At 48.8% G+C, this 20,925-nt stretch overlaps 1 protein-coding gene across 1 annotated transcript in view; it reads right to left on the reverse strand.

Annotated features, from left to right (window-relative positions):
* The window catches only part of CSMD2 (CUB and Sushi multiple domains 2), a 290,338-nt gene that overhangs the window by 80,105 nt on the left and 189,308 nt on the right, over positions 1-20,925 (reverse strand). Inside the window, 7 exon segments of the mRNA XM_074162076.1 lie at positions 2,303-2,494; positions 4,318-4,520; positions 10,133-10,259; positions 12,723-12,914; positions 13,286-13,442; positions 15,068-15,237; positions 20,591-20,779. Coding sequence (XP_074018177.1) covers positions 2,303-2,494; positions 4,318-4,520; positions 10,133-10,259; positions 12,723-12,914; positions 13,286-13,442; positions 15,068-15,237; positions 20,591-20,779 — 1,230 coding nt within the window.

Here is a 20,925-nt window from a genome sequence, read left to right on the forward strand (position 1 = left end):
GTAACATAAATATCTTCCTAAGAGATATATGTGAGTAGCCAGAAGGAGAGAGACACTTTTATGCTTTTCTGTTGCATTTATTTAGGCAACTCCTGGTCAAAGTCTGGATGGCTGCTAAATAAGTGAAAACATCTTGTCTGGGACTAATGGCTTGTTTGTGTTTGTTACAGTCACCAACACATTAAATGCCAAACTGATTGAAAAATCAATTATTACTTTTTTAAGGCTAAAAATGCCTGCGTATGTTTCCACTGTGGGAAATACTCATGATTAATTTATTACTGTCAGCCTTTCTGCAGCCTCCTCATGAGGGCGGATGCTCCGAGATTCCCCTCGTTGCTCAGACTGACCCTCCCAGGTTTGGGATGGGGCAAGAGAGAGGGGATCACAGTCTGGGTTCAGCTGGGGTGTGTGACACCAACCAGCCTCCAGCAACACAAAACCAGCAGGACATGAGCCAGCATGGGACAGAAATAAGAGACCAAATCTTGGAAGGATGTTCCATGAAGGAGAGAGCATGAGCATTTATCTTGGGGGCTTTTATAAAGCCCTGCAAATACACAAGAATCTTTAGATAGAAGGTAAAATGCATTGGGGCTGTTCTATGAAGATGGCAGCAGAGATTTAACTAGAGACCCTTCTCCAGGGCCCAGAAGCAACTTCTTCAGCCAAGTCCAGTTGCAGGCTCCTGCAGGCTCTGAGAGCTGTTATCCCTCTCGAATACACCAGGAAATCACAGCCCAGACAGCGCAGTTTGGCTGAAGGTCACGCACAAATAACCTGGAAGAACCATAAGCATCTGTTCTGTGTCCATTTACGTTAACCTTTAGGGTGCGTTCCTCTTCTAGACTGTAAAGTCAGGGCAAAATTCAGAAGAAACTAAAGTATATGGACTTGTTTTAGCAAAGCCTCAGGGAGACGGCTGTTCAACACCCTCTGATTTCTTTGAAAATCCCACCCATAGTCTCCGAAGGATTTAAACTAGAAAGTGGTCCAAGCCAGAGCTGTTTGGAGCTGGGTCAGGATGCAGACTTCAAATACCCCAACCCTCTGGGGGCTGTTCCAGCTGAGGTTCCGGTTCAGCCCACATTGTTTAGGGACTGCAGGAGTTGTACACTAAAGATGTGAAAATATATTTGAAATGCTAAATACAAACATAAAATCCAAGCCCTAAATTAAACCCCGTTATCCAGTTCAGCTCTAACGAGGCAGCCTGTTACACAGTTACTATAAACTGGTATTATTTGGCCAATAATTATTCCTCCAAACCCTTTTGTCACCGAATGGAGGGAAGGACCAAGACATTGCTTTCAGCTTTTTCATGGAGCTTATGATTCCTAAAACAAGATTGCCGGATTTCTGTTCAAAAAGAACCCAACACGGTATCTTGAAGTCAAACTGGAGATGACCCATGGGAATTCATCTCACATCGAGATTAAGGTAGCGGCTCCATTTCTCTGCAAAGGGCTGAGAGCTCAGCTTCTGGTGTGAAAGAAAACTCAACAGGATGATGAGACAGGCACGACACGCACCAGTATGATTTAGTTATAGCTCCGGGAAGACTAAAAGGACTGTCTCTACCGGGCTGAAAGGGTGCCACACTAGATCATCAGGATAGTCATTCAGAAACCAAGTCACCCTGCAGGGAGCATAAATCCTGTGCGTGCTGTAGAATTTTCCTACCCGGCATTAAATCCGATGTTAGAAACGGAATTAAATGATTTTTCTTGCTTGTGATAACAGTGCATAAACAGGAATGAAGGTTACAGGTAAGTAATTTGTGGCTACCATTTAATTGGCCAGCAAATTTGATGTTTATTGCTCTAAAAATAGCATGCCTATTTTTATGTGTTCTGGACGTATTACAAAGAATCACTTTTATGAGCTTCTTTTATTACTTTATGAGCTGAAAGAAAATGTCAGACAGTTCTTTCTTGTGACAGAATTTGCTGTGTCCTCATGCAGAAATTACTCACCCGCGACCCCAATCCTGAGTTTTAAAGAACCTTTACCAACCTGAGTTTTAAAGAGGCCTTCCATTTTGACTTGTCAGACTAAATATCATCACTTACATTGCAGTACACCCTACGAGCTTCCAGCAGAAAAGAGATTCTCAGCGTCCCATTGTCCCACTCTGGGGATAAACCTAAAAAGTCATTCTGTGAGCCAGCTACCCCAGATATATATACCTTGTCACACCCCTCCTCAACCTGGGTGGGACTCACCCCCTTCAGAGACACAAGTCCTCAAGGAAAGGGGGCAGGGAAGCCAGAGCAAGGGGAGAACGGATGCGTGTTCTTACCGGTGCAGGAGGGAGGGTCTGGCTGCCAGAAAAACCTGTTCTCAATCTGCACACAAGTGATTTTGGCCTCCCCTTGCAGAACGTATCCTGGGTTACACTGGAAGACGATGGAGTCACCTGCCTCTTTGCTGTCACCACTCCGGCTCCCGTTCTGGGGAATTCCTGGGTCGTTGCAGGAAGTGGCAGTGGAAACTGAAAAGTATTTTAGAAAAATAAATTTTTTTATATATATATATTTAATACAGGCTTACAGCTGTACTTAGACACTGTCTTTAAACAGATATCCAAGCAATGACTTAATTCTCCATCTCTCCTCCTTCAGTATCCCTTAAAGTTGCCACACACACGAAAACTGGCTTTTCCTTTGCGTTGAGCATCTGCCACTCCAGCTGGTAAAGGCTCTGGGGAACGGCAAGTTCAAGTGCACTACACAGAGTGCACTTTTGATGTATAATTGTGCACACACGTGTTTACTTAATAAGTCCAGACATCCACTGATCTTACATGGCATTTTTATAGAATTCTGTGTCAGACACATGCTGCAAAATCAAATAATCCGCTAGCACTTTTCCCCTCCCCTGAGTGGCAGAGCAATTTAGCCTTTAGCCCTGTGAAGCATCAAGCCTGACCTTTTAGAAACACCTGCGTTTCCCTCCCAGCCCCTTTGAGGGATGTGGTGACCCCCCTTCAGCTGGGGGCAGGCGACCCACCTCCACCCCTGGCTGAGCTCACGCTCTGGCAACACCACAACTGCTTAACAGGATAGAAAGTCCTGGAGTAATAGAAGTTTTGCAAGCTTATATAGATCATTAAAGTTCATGAGATCCAAAACTGTACGTTTCTGAGCTTAGGTCTGGCTACTTAGTCACACCTTGTGAACAAAGGCTTTGAGCAGAAGCATTCAGTAAAGACCAGCTCGGTATCAGGCAGCAGAGCAGAGCTTATTTCCTGCGAAGTTGATGAGAGTCTATTACACCAAGCCAGTTTAGAGAAAGCTCTTCTTAAAAGAGCCAGAGGAAATCCCTCTCTCTCTTTCTGTGTGACTGAAGATAAGCAAGTCAGCAACCTGGTCTGGCCCTTCCCGGCAGAGAGATGCAAGCCTGGCAAGGAAGAGGATGGGGAAGCTGTGCTGGGGGACACAAAGCTCTCCCTCTGTCTTGGTCATCCCAGAAGGTCTCGTACCCAGCACAAACTCTCCCCAAAGAGCTGGCCTGCCCTCCTAGCCATGAACAGAAAGCTACGGGCAAAAGTTTGGGAAAGACAGAATGAGCTCTGATGCTTAGATATATGCTTAGATATGACAAAGGTCATATCATCATTCACCCACAGCCTCCCTCTTTGCTACCATCTCCAAAAGAGGCATCTGCTGGTTGGTCACTGGACATGTCAGTGAAGGTCAGCATACTGGAAACCTCCGTGTGAATGCTGAAATATATTACCCCAATATAATTGAAGTTAATGTGTTTGCAAGGCTGTGTCTTAGGTAACGGCTGCCAGGGCATAGGCAATAACAGATTGCAGTTGTGCTGCACGTAGCCCTGCTGCCAGCAATGGCATCCCTACAGCCCGTAGAGCTTTTTGTGATCTGCATCTCAGGGGATCAAATTTGAGGGATTTTAAATAGACCTGGTTTTCAGAGAACACTGACCAACTGCTCTCGGAACGCCTGGGGGAAGTTGCCTGCAAACTGGTGTCTCTAAGGGACCTGTTGGGAACATGGTGGAAAATCTCTCTAATTTCTTCTTGTGTATTCCACAATGGATTCTCTACATCCTGCTGCCAAGTTCACCGCTGTGAAGGCGACTGTAGCAGAAGGGAGCACAGAATTCACCTGCGTCACAAGGACAAAATACAGAAGTCTTCTCTCTTTGCAGAGTCTGCCCCCAAACGCGACAGAGCACAAATGGCTCAATGCAACGTCCTTTGCTCCCCCTCAGTCGTTTGTGGATAGACCTGGAATCGCTTATCAGCAAAGCCAGGTTTGGACAACGCTGAGGAAACAACGTGAAGCCTACCTGAAAACTGAACAGCAAAGCCCTGCTTGCTTGTGAAGAAGTCGGTGTTGAACTGAAGGATGACCGAGTTGAAAGTGCTGTGGACATCGCTGGGTAAGACGGAGCCGCTCATCTCCTTGAGGAGGATGCCGTTCTCCACCGGGCCATCCCAGATCCTCAGCACGTCGTGGAACTCCTCGGTGTGGAAAACCATGAAATGGAGCCTGTGTGGGAAAATGAAGTGGAAGTCAGACCACAAACCGAGCTCTGCCTTTTCTCCTGACAGGATTATGTTGGTGGTACCAACCTACAGCAGCTTGGCCCACCAGGAATGTGTTCTCTCCTGTTACCTGCAACTCAGCGTGGACAAAGTACTTCAGCCCTCTACCAAACTTCATCTGTCTATAAAAACCCAATCTCTCTTAGTTGCCCGCCTCCCTGCTAAAACACATCCATAAAGAAAAAACAACTGAGTCAGGGATACTAATGTTTTCTGAAAAGTTGGGTCTTTTCTGGCGTTCTCTCCCGAGCGAAAAAAATTAGTAATCTCCTAAAAAGCTTGAGGAACAAGGCAAAGGTCTGAAAGCCCATTGTGGGCAGTGGAAATATCTCTAGCCAGAATATCACAGCTGGTTTTACACCGAAGGTGCTCAGACATTGCAATAAGCAGCTGAGACAAAAGGCTCAGTCAAGGACATCCAGGAAACCCTCAGCAGGGAGGTACAGGGGCTGTCAGGGAGAGGACGGGGCTTTGCCCGGAGTTCCGCTGAGCTCTATAGCAGATAAACACATTGAGAAGCTTATTCTAAAAAGAGAATTAGCAGAAAATGTGCTGGGGTCCCTTCAGACAACTTACATATATTCATCCAATTCCCACACTGTCCCTATGCTGCACACAGCAACAACCTTGGCTGTCCTTTTGCTTTTTTTGGTGCCCTGCAAGGAACAGTTTATTGTCAAGAGCCGGCATCTACTGATAAAATGCATTGATTTTTGTTACCTGCACTCAGATCAAAGAATTTGCTCCTGGCACCAAGCTAATCTTGTCTAGCGGGGGGGGGGGGCGGGGAGAGGGCGGAAAAAGAAAGCAAGCAACCAATACAGCTCTTAATTAAAACAGCATCATGCTGGAAAAGAAACCCTTACCAGGGAGTCAGCTGCCCTGGAGGTTAATAAAAAGGGGCAGAAGAGGGTGTGCGGGAGGGTGGCAAACAGGGGGGTGCAAATTCTGAGTGCTGGATTGCTGCACCTCCGAGGATTTTGACACGTTTTACAAAATTCTGGACATTGCAAAACTCCATCTAGACCAGCTAATGGAATAACCTCAGCAAGAAATAAATAAAGAGTGAGGCAGCATGAGGCAGCTCTCCAAAATCCACAATCGGAAGGGAAGGGAGAGAAAACAGAAATTAGGGAACGAGTAGCCAGCACTATTTACACAAACGCATTTGTGTTGCACAGATTACACCGTGCTCTCAATGAGGTATTTGTTGCGATGCTCTGAATGCAAATTTCATTTCCTTACTCTGTGTATTTTACAGTTTTGTCTGCCCTGGGGAGAGGGCTGCAAGGTCTTCAGCACGTGTAGCAAACCCAGCCTCGAGCCGCCGGCAGCTCTGCTCCTCGGAGCTCGTCTTCGGCTTTTGAACTCCACCAGGGCTTTGCCTGTGGCACTTCCACAGAAAACTCCCCAGGGAACGCTCCAGCTGCTGGCAGGAGCCACGATGAGGAAATTCACCCCGGAGCCTGTACCAGCCATGGACCGAAGGTGATGGGAGAAGGCCAGGAGTTCCCTCCACAGGGCCTGCTGGCACTTTGGGACAGCACAAACTCGGTCCCGACATCAGCCCCTGGTGGGATGCTCCTCTCTTTCCCCCCGGGATGGTGGGTACCACCACCGGGTTCTCCCACCACACCAACCTCTGCTGCGGCAGGAGGCGAAGCAGAGGAATCCAGGCTTTGCAGAGCTTTGGGATGGTCCAGGATCAGAAGTACCATCTAAGCATAAGACGCTGCCATCATTATTGTTACACCCCCGGGAGTTATCAGCTACGGGCTGCCATCCATCAGGGCTCCGTCCCTTCACTCCGGCACTTAAAATGCCAACTGAAGAGAAGGCATTTAATTGCCTCTGTTTTTCATCGCCACATTATCACCGGGGGAAACACCATCTGACACGGTGAAATCGGGCTAACACGGGGCAACTCCAGGCTCACCAGTTTGAAACGGGGACGGAAACCCATAAACTGCACTGAGGAAAGATCTGCAAAAAAATAAAACAATCAGGTACCGTGCTTAAAACCCTGACAGCCCACGGAGGGAAACAAGGAAGCATTCGCTTCGCTGCTTTCCCATTTATCCAGGGCAAACATAAATAAATCAGGCAGAACCATAAAAGGGGGGAAAAAAAAAACCAACCCCAACCTACTGCAATGTACTCAGCAACAAAATGATGTCCACAGAATCCGACAGAAACCAAAAGAGCTGTATCATAAATCTGCCTCACAGAGACCTTGAGCAAAGAGGAAAAAAACCGCTAGACTCGAGGAAAATGAGAACGGATCGTGGCAGAGCTGTTCTCCACAGGTACGCTGGCCTGATTGCGTTTGCTCTCAGAGTAACTGGTCCTCGTTAGCCAGAACTGCCGGAGACAACCCAATGCTGGGGACCTCGGGAACAGGGAGACGTCGGCAGAGACAACCTGGGGCAGGGGGACACCCTGGAAGTGTCACCGCTTGGGAGAGCTCACCTCCGGCTCCCCGTGGGACCGGGGCTGCCTGCAGCAAATCCCACCCCTCATTTATTTTTAGGCAGCCCCTCGTGGGCAGGTTTCACCCCGAGGAGAAGCCTTAGTGTGGGAACCAGTTGACACAGCGGCGAGGCACAGGTTGCCCAGTGTGTCCTGCTGGTTCAGGAAGGAGTCTATCGGGATACCTGATTTTATTAACAAATCTAGTGTGCTCTGGAGCAAATCAGTCTATTCAATAGGCACATCTGGAACCAAACAGCATGATTTTTTTTTTTATCAGCCTGATTCTGTTCCCAGCAGGGCTTCGTTTAAGACATGACTGAGACACCGGGTTAAGCAGACAATGGAGAGGCAGAGTTTTATTCTCGCACTCTGACAATCCCGATTACATACATGAAAATGCAGCAAGAAGCAAATTAGGAATTGTGGCTATAAATATATATATATATATATGTGACAGAGGGAACGTTCCCCCAGCTTAGCAGGGAGCCCAGCTCTCACTGACAATCTGCATGGTCTTTGGCAAGTCACTTAGACCCAGCTCTTCAGAAAGCACCTCCACATCGTGGCTGCCCAACCTGGGGCTCCTTCTGCTGGTGTTTCCCACCCAAGCCCTGGCTCTCCCAACCTGGTGCCACCCATTAAACCAGGATTAGCAGCATCAATGCTCTCCTATGACACTGCCATACAATAAAACGCTGCTGCCACTTCTAACTCCATATTCCCTGCTCTCAGCTGTGCAAGCAGCACTCAAAGGCAAATTTCATTCATTTTCCAGCACACCCTCCCACTTCTCCTTCTTTTCTCTCTCTCTCCACAGTCTCACAGGTAAACCAAGTCATTTTAGTTGTAATTTTATGTGCGTGAGTGTGTTTGCACATGCACAAAATCAATCCTCTCTCAAAGTGCCACCCTTCAACTTCCATGGCAATGATGTACAGACTAATTTTTCTATCTTCCTCTCCTTCCCCTCATTCTGTGCAGATACAGCTTTATTCAAAAAGCTTTGGTGATTAATTTTAATGTAAGTTATAAATGAGAGCTTTATACAATTGTATCATGCGTGAAGAGGATTATTTTTCCAATGGATTACCATAAAAATGAAGTTGCTGAAGATGTGCTCTCTCGACTACCCAGAGATCATCTGCTCTGTTTGAGCTGCCAAATAAAGGCACAGAAGAAGGGAGCTTTCATCTCTGATGAAAGGCAGGGTCACAGGGTGTATTACCGTACCACTGCCTGCCGTCACTTCATTTCAGTCTCAGCCCCTCCTGAGCCTCTGGCTCATCCTGCAAACACCAGCCCATGGCTCCGCTCCTCTGAGCGCTCTCCCAGCAGAGAGGGGTGACGTCTGGGAGTCCAGTTCACTCGCTGAAGCAGCCTCTGGATGAGATGGTCTCCCACACTTTGGGGGGGTGGGAAGAGAAGAGGGGGGTCTCACGTTTACTTTGCCCTATAAACATCTTCAGATTCTTCAGTGTCTTTTACAGGGGAATGAAAAAAAAAAAAATAAGAGGAGACTTCAACTGGAAGTTGCCCGTGCAGGAATTAAGCTGCATTTGCTCTGCTCTTTTTCCTGTGTTCGTATCAGAAACCATCCATTACTGAGCCATACTGAAGAGCAGAGCTAATGGAGGGAATTTCTGCATTAAGTAAATATGAAAACGCTGGACCAAATCTATCTCCAGCATAAATCCATCCACTAAAAGCACCAAAGAGCTCGATGTGATTAACAGTCTCCGCTGAAGAGATGATGAGTGCTGATGCAGCAAGGAAGCTGCGGTGAAGATAAAGGGGCACCAACAACGAGGGAGGGCAGGAGTGGAACGGCAACAGGTCTCGGGCCAGCCCAGAAATGGGGCGGACACACCGCTAACGAGCTTCAGAAATTATCATGGGAGATCAGGGGAGAAGAGGATTATTGCTGAACAGACCTTGTAATCTGTGTTTCTCCCCTTCAAGTTCTACCACTTAGCAAAAACTCTACTTGCTAACTTTGGTTTTCTGTGGAAGGTGGCTTTAGCTGGACTGAGCTGTAGGTACACACCGACACGGCCGGGCAGGGCTTGGGCAAACCTCAGCGTGGGAGCAGTGGGGAAGCAGCACGGACCTCGGATGAAGCATCGCGGAGCAGGGAACGGCCTGGATTCTGCTGGTGACTGCACTGACTCTATGAGCCAAATGTTCTCAATACCATGCTTACCTGACTGCCAAAATCCCATAGCTTATAAACAAATGACATTTCAAACTGCTGTTTTCCAACAGAAAAGTGGCAACAGAACGGTAAGAGAAGTCAGAGGAGCAGGAGGAGAAAACAGTCTGGGTCTTTGTAAAGACCACCTTTGTTATAAACCACCTTGAGTCTTTCATTCGGGAGGATAATTACATTGTATGTGTTCTATTTATTATTAAAACAATAAAGCAACACAATTAGAAGATGAAGGCTAAGTGCTGTGGCCTGTTTTCCAGCTGCCCACTCACATCTGGGGACCGTCACACCTGACCGTTCATTCTCACAAATGTGCAACAGAGCTCATCCCTTTCAGCGGTAATTTACTCGGGCAGCACAAATGGGAGATAAACCAAACCCACAACTGCCTTCCATTTATCCTTCCCTGGGACGTGATCTTCCAAGGAATGTTATATATTTCAATCCTCATTTTAGTATTATGTCACTTGGACCCAGGGTTAAATATTGTTGGGAAATTCAACACTGATCTGGTGGAAAAGGTTTGTTTCTGAGCGCATCCCGTTAAGGAAAGGGGTGAAAAGCGCTTACGCTGCACATAAAAGTCTCGGATGTTATTTTGATACAGAAATACCACAGGCAGCAAATAACCCAGCGTCACCACAAAAGCTGTTACTGGCCCAGGCCGTAGGGGGCTAAAGAGCCCAAGAGAAAGGAGACGTGATGCTGCTCCTGTCCAACCTGGCAAGGAGATAAACCAGCGCCTGTGCCTTCACTGGGGACTCTCAAAGTGACAGGGCATTCACTCTTACTTGCCTTCTACAATTATTGACCTACTTCTGGAAAAAGAAGCTGTACATGGAAAGAAAACCAAGCTACAGCAACCCAGCCCGACTCACCCTATGGTGCAACCAGCTTCTGCCTCTATCGTCCAAATGCAGTTCAGATTATGATCGTAGGGCGTTGGGTAACCGGGAGACAGGATCCGTCCTGACGACTCTCCTTTGATAGTGCCCCCACACTCCGCTGAAAGAAACATATGGGTTAGTGAGAAGATTCATGACAAATCATGGTTCTCGCTTGGCAACAATGCAAATCTCATCCCGTGAATACAACAGGGAGTATTTCTTGCCATTTAAAGAGAGATTCTTAAAGCCTACAAAACAAAGATAAAGTAAGTCATTTAATGCCTGCTAAAAGGCTGAGTTATCTGAGTAACTCTGCATTTCTGTGCACATTCGTAACATCTGACACGCTGTCAAAGCTTCCCTTCACCTTTCTGACTTTGAGTGAGTAAAGGCATAGCCTGCCAGCGTCCTGCCTTCCCCATCCACACGTGTGGGGTGAAAGAGCTCAGTTCTTCTGCTTCTGTCTGCAAAACATCTTCACCATTCATCAGCGTGATAAACGAAGAAGCCAATATACATATGTATCTGCTAAATGAACCTCAAAAGATCGTGAGGATTTTGAATACATTTTCATAAGGCATCCATTAAAATTCTTTAAGTTTCTACGTGTTCACACAGACACAACCATTCACATGTAATAAACATAGAGCAAACAGGGTAAAGGTTAAGAAAACGGATAAATCGCAGAAATTTGTCTTTTTACCGCAATGATCAAGGCTAAAATTCAGCAGAGATTTACTGCACAAAGAAAGGTCCTAACTCATGGGAGAATACAGAACGTCAACGTCTGAGCACATCACTTGGAACCATGAAAGCAGCCTGTCGGTTGTCGGGGTCTGAGAGGAATTAGTCTGTAAGAACGTCACCATGTCCTGGAAACATCGACTGATTATGAGGCTGTCGAGTAACAGACCAACAGCACTTCATTTAGATACACAAAACTGAACACCAGAGTTTTGCAAGGACGAAGATGTCCTTCTGGAGGGCTACAGGTGAAAGGGAACTCAGGACTTGGCAAAGAGAAGATTAACCGAGGGAATTAAAATGTCTGAGAATCTGGGATTAGATGTCATGTAGCTCTCAAATAAACATGACTTTGAGCTGTCAAACACCTGGACACACGTCGATGTCTGCCATTATCAGAAAGTGCCACTCTGTTTAACACACTCAAGTGAAAGGACAAGGACTGGAAAAGCAGCAGTCTCCTTGCAGCGAAGCAAGAAACCTTGTCAGCTCGGTGCTCAGAGCAGGGCGTTTCGTGTTAAAACCGCAGAGATCAGTGCTCTCGGTCTGAAGATGCCTCAGACAGCACCCTCATCGGGGGCTCCCCTAGTGCAGATGGGGGTAATCGATCTCGGAGCTAATGTCAGATGTATCAGCAAGGGAGGAAGAATCACAGAATCTTCATGGTTGGAAGGGACCTTTGAGATCATCGAGTCCAACCACAACAAAAAAACAAAACAAAACAAAAATCCCCCAAAAAACCCAACAAAACCCCCACATACCCACAACCCCACCCCACACCCACCCACAAACAGACACAACCCAACAATCTCGGGCACTAGAGCATGCCCTGAAGTGCCACGTCTACACGTTTCTTAAACACCTCCAGGGATGGCGACTCCACCACCTCCCTGGGCAGGCTGTTCCAGGGCCTGACCACTTTCTCAGTAAAGTAATTCTTCCTAATATCTAATCTAAACCTCCCCTGCCCCAACTTCAGACCATTTCCTCTGGTCCTGTCGTTATTCCCTTGGGAGAAGAGGCCAACACCCACCTCCCTACACCCTCCTTTCAGGTAGTTGTAGAGGGCAACGAGGTCCCCCCTCAGCCTCCTCTTCTCCAAACTAAACATGCCCAGTTCCCTCAGCCTCTCCTCATATGACTTGTTCTCCAGACCCCTCACCAGCTTGGTGGCTCTCCTCTGGACACGCTCCAGCAGCTCAATGTCCTTCCTGTAGTGAGGGGCCCAGAACTGAACACAGCCCTCGAGGTGAGGCCTCACCGGTGCCCAGTACAGAGGCACCATCACTGCCCTGCTCCTGCTGGCCACGCTGTTCCTGAAACAGGCCAGGATGCCGTTGGCCTTCTTGGCCACCTGGGCACACTGCTGGCTCATGTTCAGCCGGCTGTCCACCAACACCCCCAGGTCCTTTTCTGCTGGGCAGCTTTCCAGCCACTCTTCCCCAAGCCTGCAGCGTTGCCTGGGGTTGTTGTGACCAAAATGCAGGACCCGGCACTTGGCCTTGTTGAACCTCATCCCATTGACCTTGGCCCGTTGATCCAACCTGTCCAGGTCCCTCTGTAGAGCCTGCCGACCATCAAGCAGATCAACACTCCCACCTAGTTTGGTGTCACCTGCAAACTTACTGAGGGTGCACTCAATCCCCTTATCTAGATCATCAATAAAGATATTAAACAAGACTGTCCCCAAAACTGAGCCCTGAGGGACACCACTGGTGACCGGCCGCCAACTGGATTTCACCCCGTTAATCACCACTCTCAAAGAGAGGGCGTTCGGTGCGATGCCCACAAGCAGAGCACTTATCAGAGGATGTTACAGAAGCGCGAGCTGTCTCACCTACACAGGTCGGCAGGGGCTGGTCCCAAGCTCTGCGCTCCCCGGTCAGGCAGACCAGCACCCTGCTGCCGCGCAGGGTGTAGCCAGGGTCACAGCTGAAGGACACCGAGCTGCCAGCAAAGTGTCCCTCGTCGTGCACCTTGTAGCCAAACTGCGGGATGCCAGGGTCCTCGCATTTAATGAGTTCAAAACCTGGAGCGGGAGAAACAGCACCCGTTTTTATCAGATATTTAACAGCCAGAAGATATTAACACAAGATCGTATTAATATTTTCTTCTTAGCACCTTTTGCTGGAGAGAAGAGACAACATATTGAAAATTTTTTTTTTTTTCTTCATTAATATGTAACCAAGATGCCAGAAATCTGGTATCTCAGCTTTGATCCCAAGTTTCTGTATCACCACGGCCTCATTCACAGCACACAAGGTTTGCCGGCATAATCATCTCCCCCACCCCAACTCCGCTTGAGACTACAAGGTCTTAATGGCCGTGCAGTTGTAACACAAAAAATACACCATTACACCTCAGATTCCCACCTCCCAAGCATATGGGCCTAAGACTTACTAGAAAACTGCAGCTCAAAGCCCTTGCTGGTGTTCTCGCTGTTGGTGATGAACTCCAGCCACATGCTGCTGGAAGTGCTGTTGATGCTGGTGCCCAGCATTTCGGAGCGGCTGAAGGAGCCGAGCAGGCGAGCGGAGCTATTGCTGCCGTCGTAGACCTGGGAGGAACAAGAAACACAGACTGGAAAACGTATTTTATTTGCTACTTCAAGGACCAAATAATCATGCATTTGCGGGAACAGGGACAGTTCCTTTCCAGCCAGTGAAATTATCCCAACCCAGAGTCTGACTTGATGAGACTTCATGATGCTGCTGCTTTGAGGAGCAGGATTCCCACCCTGGAGGATCCGCATCCTCCTCCTTACGCTTACCCTGCACTCAGGGCTGGGTTTTCTGAACTAACTCTCTTTTCCCAGCACAGCTACTGGGAAAAAACCATTTTCTCCCTACAGTGACTCATAGACGTGCCTTGACCCCACAATTATTTAAGAAAAACGCAATTTATTTTTTTTTCTGTCTTTTAGATCGCATGATTCTCTATGAGAATAAAGAGCAACTTCTCACTAGTGGAGATTGATAGCAACTTTCCTCAGGAAGAGATGAGAAGCTGATGACAAACCTGTTGAGAGAACATCATTTCTTTCATGCCGAGTATATTCTTCGCATTAGCTGGAAATCTCTCTTTCCAGTCATTTGTGAGCTGAAAATATGTGGATTACACCTATCTCGCAGTGCAGAAGTATGGCACTTCAATAAGGACAGAGGCGTTCTCTGGGAAGATGGCTTAGCACAGCAGCACACATCTTGTAATATTAATGCCTCCTACGAAACCATTTCTTTGTGGTTAATAGAAACTCAGCCTGGATTTGTCTCCTCCTGTATAGAGTCCTGAAACTTGTAAATGCAGATTAATCTAAGACTTGAGTATGGGAACGCTGAAAGAGCTTGAATCTGGAGTTCTGCATTTAAATAAACCCCTTTTTGCAACAAATCAGCCTTGATCCTTACAAACACAAAAATAATGCTAAGAACCTCACACTTCCTCATGTGTTAACGGTTTCCCCCTCTACAACTATGCAGGTAAGAACTGAAGTTTAGCTACAAAGGCAGAACCCCTGGCATCCCAACAAACCTCTCAATCTCGGGGAAGGCTTCACAGCAGAAGGTGCAGTGATACGGTACAGATACCTACATTTTTAATGGGTACAGAATTTGCGTCCGCATCCACCTGCAGACTGAAGTCTCCAAAAACCAGCCTGGCTGAAGTGCAAAGGACATTCATTCCCTGCTGCCTTAGTGCTGCTGCCAGAGACTGCTACGAGCTGGGGAAGTTCAGAGGTGACGATTCCCTAAAACTACACGATATATTTTTAAGCACAGCAGGGACACGCGCTGGTCAGACAGTGTCCCTGGGCTGGAAGATACTGTTTCACAGATGTATTGCGTCCTGTGCCTTGCTCTGCCCTCAAAGGGGACACAGGCAGACAATATTCCAGCCCCGCTGCCCTGCCTGGAGTTCAGTCCGGTCCATGGGAATTCTGCTGCCGTCTTCAAAACGGCTGTGCCGGCCACTTAACAACCCAGCAGTGACCACGGGTCACTGGGAGTCCTCGGACGAGTCCCTTCCAGAGATTACACTGCACTGTCAGCTCTGTCTGGGCCTGGGTGGCATTTTCCAGAGGCTACTCTCAGCCAACTCCATTAAAATTTTAGGACATCCCTTGCAGACCTTGCTCTCGTTAGCAGCACGGTCGTGCTTCATTGCTCAAGACAGAAGAATTACCTTGAGGACATCTCCTGCCTCCAGTTCAAAAGTCCTGGCTTTCAGCTGGATCCCCTTTCCCGGCTGGGTCTGGATGGAGTAGATGCACTCGTGGTTGTTGTTATAGTTTATTGGGTAGTTGGGGGACAGCAGGACACCTTGGGTTCCCGTTACAGATGAACCACATTCAGCTATATAAAGACACAAAACCACATTTCAATAACCACATGTATATTCCAGCCACACAACACATGCAGGTGATTCCTCCAAATGGCCACAGATGCTCAATCCTTCCTATACCCATCCTATACGCATCCATGGGCTCTACTTCCAATGCAGTCACCAAACAAAACACTACTTAATAGCACTTCTATCGTCATTAAACCTCAGGTGCCTTATGAGGGAGATTAATACCCTCTCCTCATATGGGTAGGGAAACTGAGTCACAGAAAGCTGGTGTGCTCAACTGCTATCTTGGGAAAAAATTCAGAAAACCATTCCAAAATCCCTGGAAAGCCACCACCTGCTCAAAACTGTCTGTGTTTCCTGATTCATGAACCAGAAGGAACATAAAAAAAATATTATTAGATTGAAATGTTTAAAGTCTTTTCCATATTTATACAAAGCTCATCTGATACCTCTATATAGTATATAGGGAACATAACTCCAATATTCAAAAAAGGAAACAAAGAAGACCCGGGAAACTACAGGCCGGTCAGTCTCACCTCTGTGCCTGGCAAGATCATGGAGCAGATCCTCCTGAAATCCTTGCTAAGGCACATGGAGAATAAAGAGGTGATTGGAGACAGCCAACATGGCTTCACCAAGGGCAAATCGTGCCTGACAAATTTGGTGGCCTTTTACAATACTGCCACAGACTTGGTAGACAAGGGCAGAGCGACTGACGTCATTTACCTGGACTTATGCAAAGCATTTGACACTGTCCCGCACGACATCCTGGTCTCAAAATTGGAAACTCATGGATTCGATGGATGGACCACTCGGTGGATAGGGAACTGGCTGGATGGCCGCATCCAAAGGGTTACAATCAATGGCTCAATGTCCAGGTGGCGGCCAGTAACGAGTGGTGTTCCGCAGGGGTCGGTACTGGGACCAGTACTGTTTAACATCTTTGTCGGTGACATGGACAGTGGGATAGAGTGCACCCTCAGCAAGTTTGCTGATGACACCAAGCTCGGTGGCGCAGTTGACACGCTGGAGGGAAGGGATGCCATCCAGAGGGACCTAGACAGGCTGGAGAGGTGGGCTCGTGCAAATTGCATGAAGTTCAACCAAGCCAAGTGCAGGGTCCTGCACCTGGGACGTGGCAACCCCAGGCACAAATACAAGTTGGGTGGAGAATGGCTGGAGAGCAGCCCCGAGGAGAAGGACTTGGGAGTGCTTATGGATGAGAAGCTCAACATGAGCAGGCAGTGTGCACTGGCAGCCCAGAGAGCCAACCGTGTCCTGGGCTGCATCAGGAGAAGTGTGGCCAGCAGGTCTCGCGAGGTGATTCTGCCCCTCTACTCTGCGCTCGTGAGACCCCTCCTGGAGTACTGTGTCCAGCTTTGGAGTCCTCAACACAGAAAGGACATGGACCTGTTGGAACGGGTCCAGCGGAGGGCCACGAGGATGATCAGAGGGATGGAGCACCTCTCCTATGAAGACAGACTGAGAGAGCTGGGGTTGTTCAGCCTGGAGAAGAGAAGGCTCCGGGGAGACCTTATAACAGCCTATCAATACCTGAAGGGAGCCTACAGAAGAGCTGAAGAGGGACTCTTTGTCAGGAAGAGTGGTGACAGGACAAGGGGCAATGGTTTTAAATTGGAAGAGAAGAGATTTAGATTAGATATCAGGAAGAAATTCTTTACTGTGAGGGTGGTGAGGCACTGGAACAGGTTGCCCAGGGAAGTTGTGGATGCCCCATCCCTGGAAGTGTTCAAGGCCAGGCTGGATGGGGCTTTAAGCAACCTGCTCTAGTGAGAGGTGTCCCTGCCCATGGCAGGGGGGTTGGAACTAGATGATCTTTAAGGTCCTTTCCAACTCTAGCCATTCTATGATTCTATGATTCTATGATATAAAAATCATGGTATTTATTCAACAGTCAACACGGCACCACCGATGGCTGGTACCGATGCGCTGCAGGTCCAGAGCTCTTTGTGCAGAGAGACAGGCTTAGTGACACTTCCAAATAACGACAAACGATAAAGCTAAGTCTGAATTTCAAAATCTTCCTAAAATAATTTTCTGAAAGCTAAGAGGGCAAAATTTGACCCTATTTGTTGTTAATGCTGCCCTCAGCTCTCCCGTTCAGCATCTGGCAGTGTTTTAAAGGACCTCTTTGTCCCTTGCTCCCTGCATTTTTTCCTTCCCAGCTTTGCAGCTAACAATGACATCCATTCCCATTGCAAAAAGAGCAAAATCCAGAGATCCTTTTGCCTCCTGGTTTTGGAAACCAGCTCAAATGTACATGTCTTTGTTTCCACCCAAAATGTCACTCAAAGAAGCACAGTGGGCTCGGGTTTTGCTGTGGCACAGACAAAACTGACCCTTCTTGCTTGAAAGAGAAGGGGCTGGGGACAGAGGAGATGCTGAGGTGGCATCCCCACACACCTCTTGCTCAGGGAACTGGAAGAAAAGGGGTGGCGAATGTCACTGCAAATGTTTCTCCCTTCCCTGACACGTGTTTACCTCCTATGAGGGGTTATAAACTGCCACAATTTAAGAAAGAAGGAAATAAGGAGGGAGGGAGGGAAGGAGAGTCCTTTCTCTGCTCCTCACTACGCCCTGCAGCCCAGCCCTGTTCCATCACATTCTTCTAGTCCAGCTTCTCTGCTCCTTCACCAGATCTGCTCCCCTTTCTACTCTGCGTCGTGTGAACACTGATAGATTTTGAGCCAGAAGTTAGAAGATTCGTGTGACTCAAATCTTGGCAGAACGATGCTCTTCAGAGAAGGAAGAGGATGGCAGCTCTGGAGGTTTGACCTATCTTGGATGTCAGGAGATCCGGATTTAATGCTTCCAGAAAATAGCAACAACCAATCTTCACCTCTGTATTTTATGTATTTTAACTGCAAGCTTTTAAGGACAGACTCTCTCTCTCAGACAAACACCGAGTGCTACGGGCATGTCTTCACTCCATGAAGCGGTGAACAGACACCCAAGCGCATCGGAGTGCGGGAGGCAGTGCTGTGATAGCACCCAGAGCTCCCGGGATGGCGTGAAAATGAGCTCTGACCTGCTGCCATCACAGCCAGGGAGCACAAGGCTGCAGCACCCACGTACAGCTTGAGGGCTCGCTTGCAGAATGGCATCCGAAGGATGTCCTCCTCCTCGGACGCTTGCTGCCAGCAGCCTCTGTCTGTCTGAGCGCCTGATTTCAGCTGCGACTACGGCAGCCTCTTTGCTACAGGCACAGACAATCCCCCAACACACGTAAATCTGCCGTGCAACCATCACGTGCTTAGGATTTTTCGTTACTCCCTGGTTAGCTCCCACATGAACGAACCACGAGTCGTCGTTTTCTCGGCCTATTTACCCTGAAAGATTTCCGGCTGTAGCACACCGGCTCCCTCTTCCTTTGAGCCCGGGGCGCACGGCTGGGGAGAGTCCCTCCAGCCTGTCCCGAAAACAGCTTTTGTGATTCGTGAGCTCTGCCTCCGCTCCACGAGCCCTTCACCGCACGCAGAGCTGCCGGAGCTGAGGGAAACCATCCCGGTGCACGAGCAGCTTTCTGCACCCGCTCCGCCACCTCTCCTGGTCCTCCAAAACAGCAGGAGGGTTAAGTAAGGCACCAGCAGCACACACACCGAGAGGAGGCACTTTGGAGGTGACTTCCTCCTCCCCTCCTGCCACCTATGTAAAGCAGGAGGTTCACTTTAGCGCACACAACTCAGGGATGATGCTGGAGACATCACCCCCTCGGGGTCTGCTCTGAAGGAGGAGTCGGTGAGGACCGTTCCCACCCTGGAGAGAGGGGATGGGCAAAGGAACAAACGCGTCTCATCGCTCTCCAGACCCACCTCTAGGACAGGAACGGAATACAAAGCGTCTGGGTCGTCCAGCAGACACAATTAAATCTCCTGTGATCTTAACAGGTAAGTCTCCAATACCCATCCATAGCCAGGCCGAGCACACAGATCTGAGTGCGCAGCGGGGACGTTGGGCACAAAGCTGTCACCCTGCCAGCAGAGCCCTGTGCCCGTCACCAGACAGTGAATTTGACCCATCATTATAAAACCAAGATGCTAATTCAAAGCCAGCTGCAGCAGGGAATTGGCCAACGGGAGCCAGTGTGTCCACTCAGAGCCGATGTCTGAGCATCAAGTTTAAAGCTTTGTTATGATTCTCTTTGATTTCCACTCCCCTGATTAGCTTTCTCTGCAACCTGATTATTATTCATGCCCTGAAGAGGCTGCTTGTCACAGCGGGATGACGCAGCCCCGTGACCTCAGCGTTAAGCGGAGCTGGGAAAGGCGTTCGGCGTGACACGGCTCGACAGACTGGGAAAGCAGACGGGCTCTTGCTGGGATGCTCTCTTTGCAGCAGCCCTGAAAGTCACTGACACGGAGCAGGAAAATCTACCTCACAGGCTCTGCCAGAGCGAGAACAGGTAAGAGATGTGGTCTGAATGAATGCTCCATGGTTCTGGGTGAGCCAGGCAGCAGCAGAGCTCTCAGAGTTCCCTACTTATTAAATTGTACAACAAAAGTATACGTTAAAATCTTTTTGTAAAGGCCTGGAGCATTCTCCTCTCCTCTCTTGCTGTAACAGCACATCACTGCTTTTGTTCTTCTGTGCTACCCGTTACCCGGGAGGGGGATGCTCTGCAGACCCTGCCAGGCAAGAGCCGCTGTGGCCCGGCTGCATCAGTGCTGCAGATGAATTCTCCTGCTCCATGCCTTACGTTTACTTATTAGTATAAATCATGGCTGGAGGGGCTGCAAAAAGGACTTGCAATGGTTAGGAGGAGAGGAAGGGAAAGGCCCAAGGAACCTCTGGAGGATAAGGGCAAGGTAAAAGCCAGAGGGGGTTTCCCCGAGACATCCATGCTAATGTGGAACTTGCATTGTTGAAAATCACCCACCCAGAAGCAACTTTCACGTCTGCACTATTAAGCTTTACAGCACTCTGATTCAAAGGGAGGATGGCCTTAAACCCACGCTGTTTTACGGAAACTATCCCAAAAGGGATGATAGCTCTCCCACGGCTCACCATTAATTCACTTGTGCAATCACTGGGGCTTGACCGCAGGACTGAGGACGGGCTGCGGGGACTCGGGGCTTCTGCTGACGTGTGTGACCCGTTCTGCCCTGCACTTGGTGTGCTCCCACCCGGGAGAGGGCTGCAGCCCCTCTGCCTGTCCCCCCCATCCCCACACACAGGGCTGAAAAAGCTCTTTCCAGCTCCCTCTCTCCCAGCCCTGCACAAACCACCCCACGAGCTGCACGATGCCGTGCCGGGGGATGCCACCCATCCCTGCCCACCGAAACAATCCAGCACAGCGTAACCAACCAAGCAAAATGAAAGCACATGACCACCTACCAACACACCTTGGCAGAGGCGAACTCCACACACGCCGTCTCCCCCCGAGGCAGGTGATGCGGGATGCGCCCTCCAGCCGGTACCCGGGGAAGCAGGAGAAGGTGAGGACGTCCCCCACTCCGAACTGCAGACCCTTCCGGATGCTGTAGGCTGGGACCTCCGGCTCGTCACAGGGCTCCAGATCATACTCTACAGGGGACAAAGAGGACATTTACAGAATGGCAGGATAACACTTCGTACTCCATTCTCCCCAGCGAGGGTGCCCCAGTCCCTGAACACGAGGATGAGGAGGGAGCTCTGAGTTTTGATCCAGCTTCAGTGAAGCTCTGCAAAGG

The sequence above is a fragment of the Numenius arquata genome, chromosome 21, assembly GCF_964106895.1.
Source record: "Numenius arquata chromosome 21, bNumArq3.hap1.1, whole genome shotgun sequence".
Lineage (NCBI taxonomy): Eukaryota > Metazoa > Chordata > Aves > Charadriiformes > Scolopacidae > Numenius > Numenius arquata.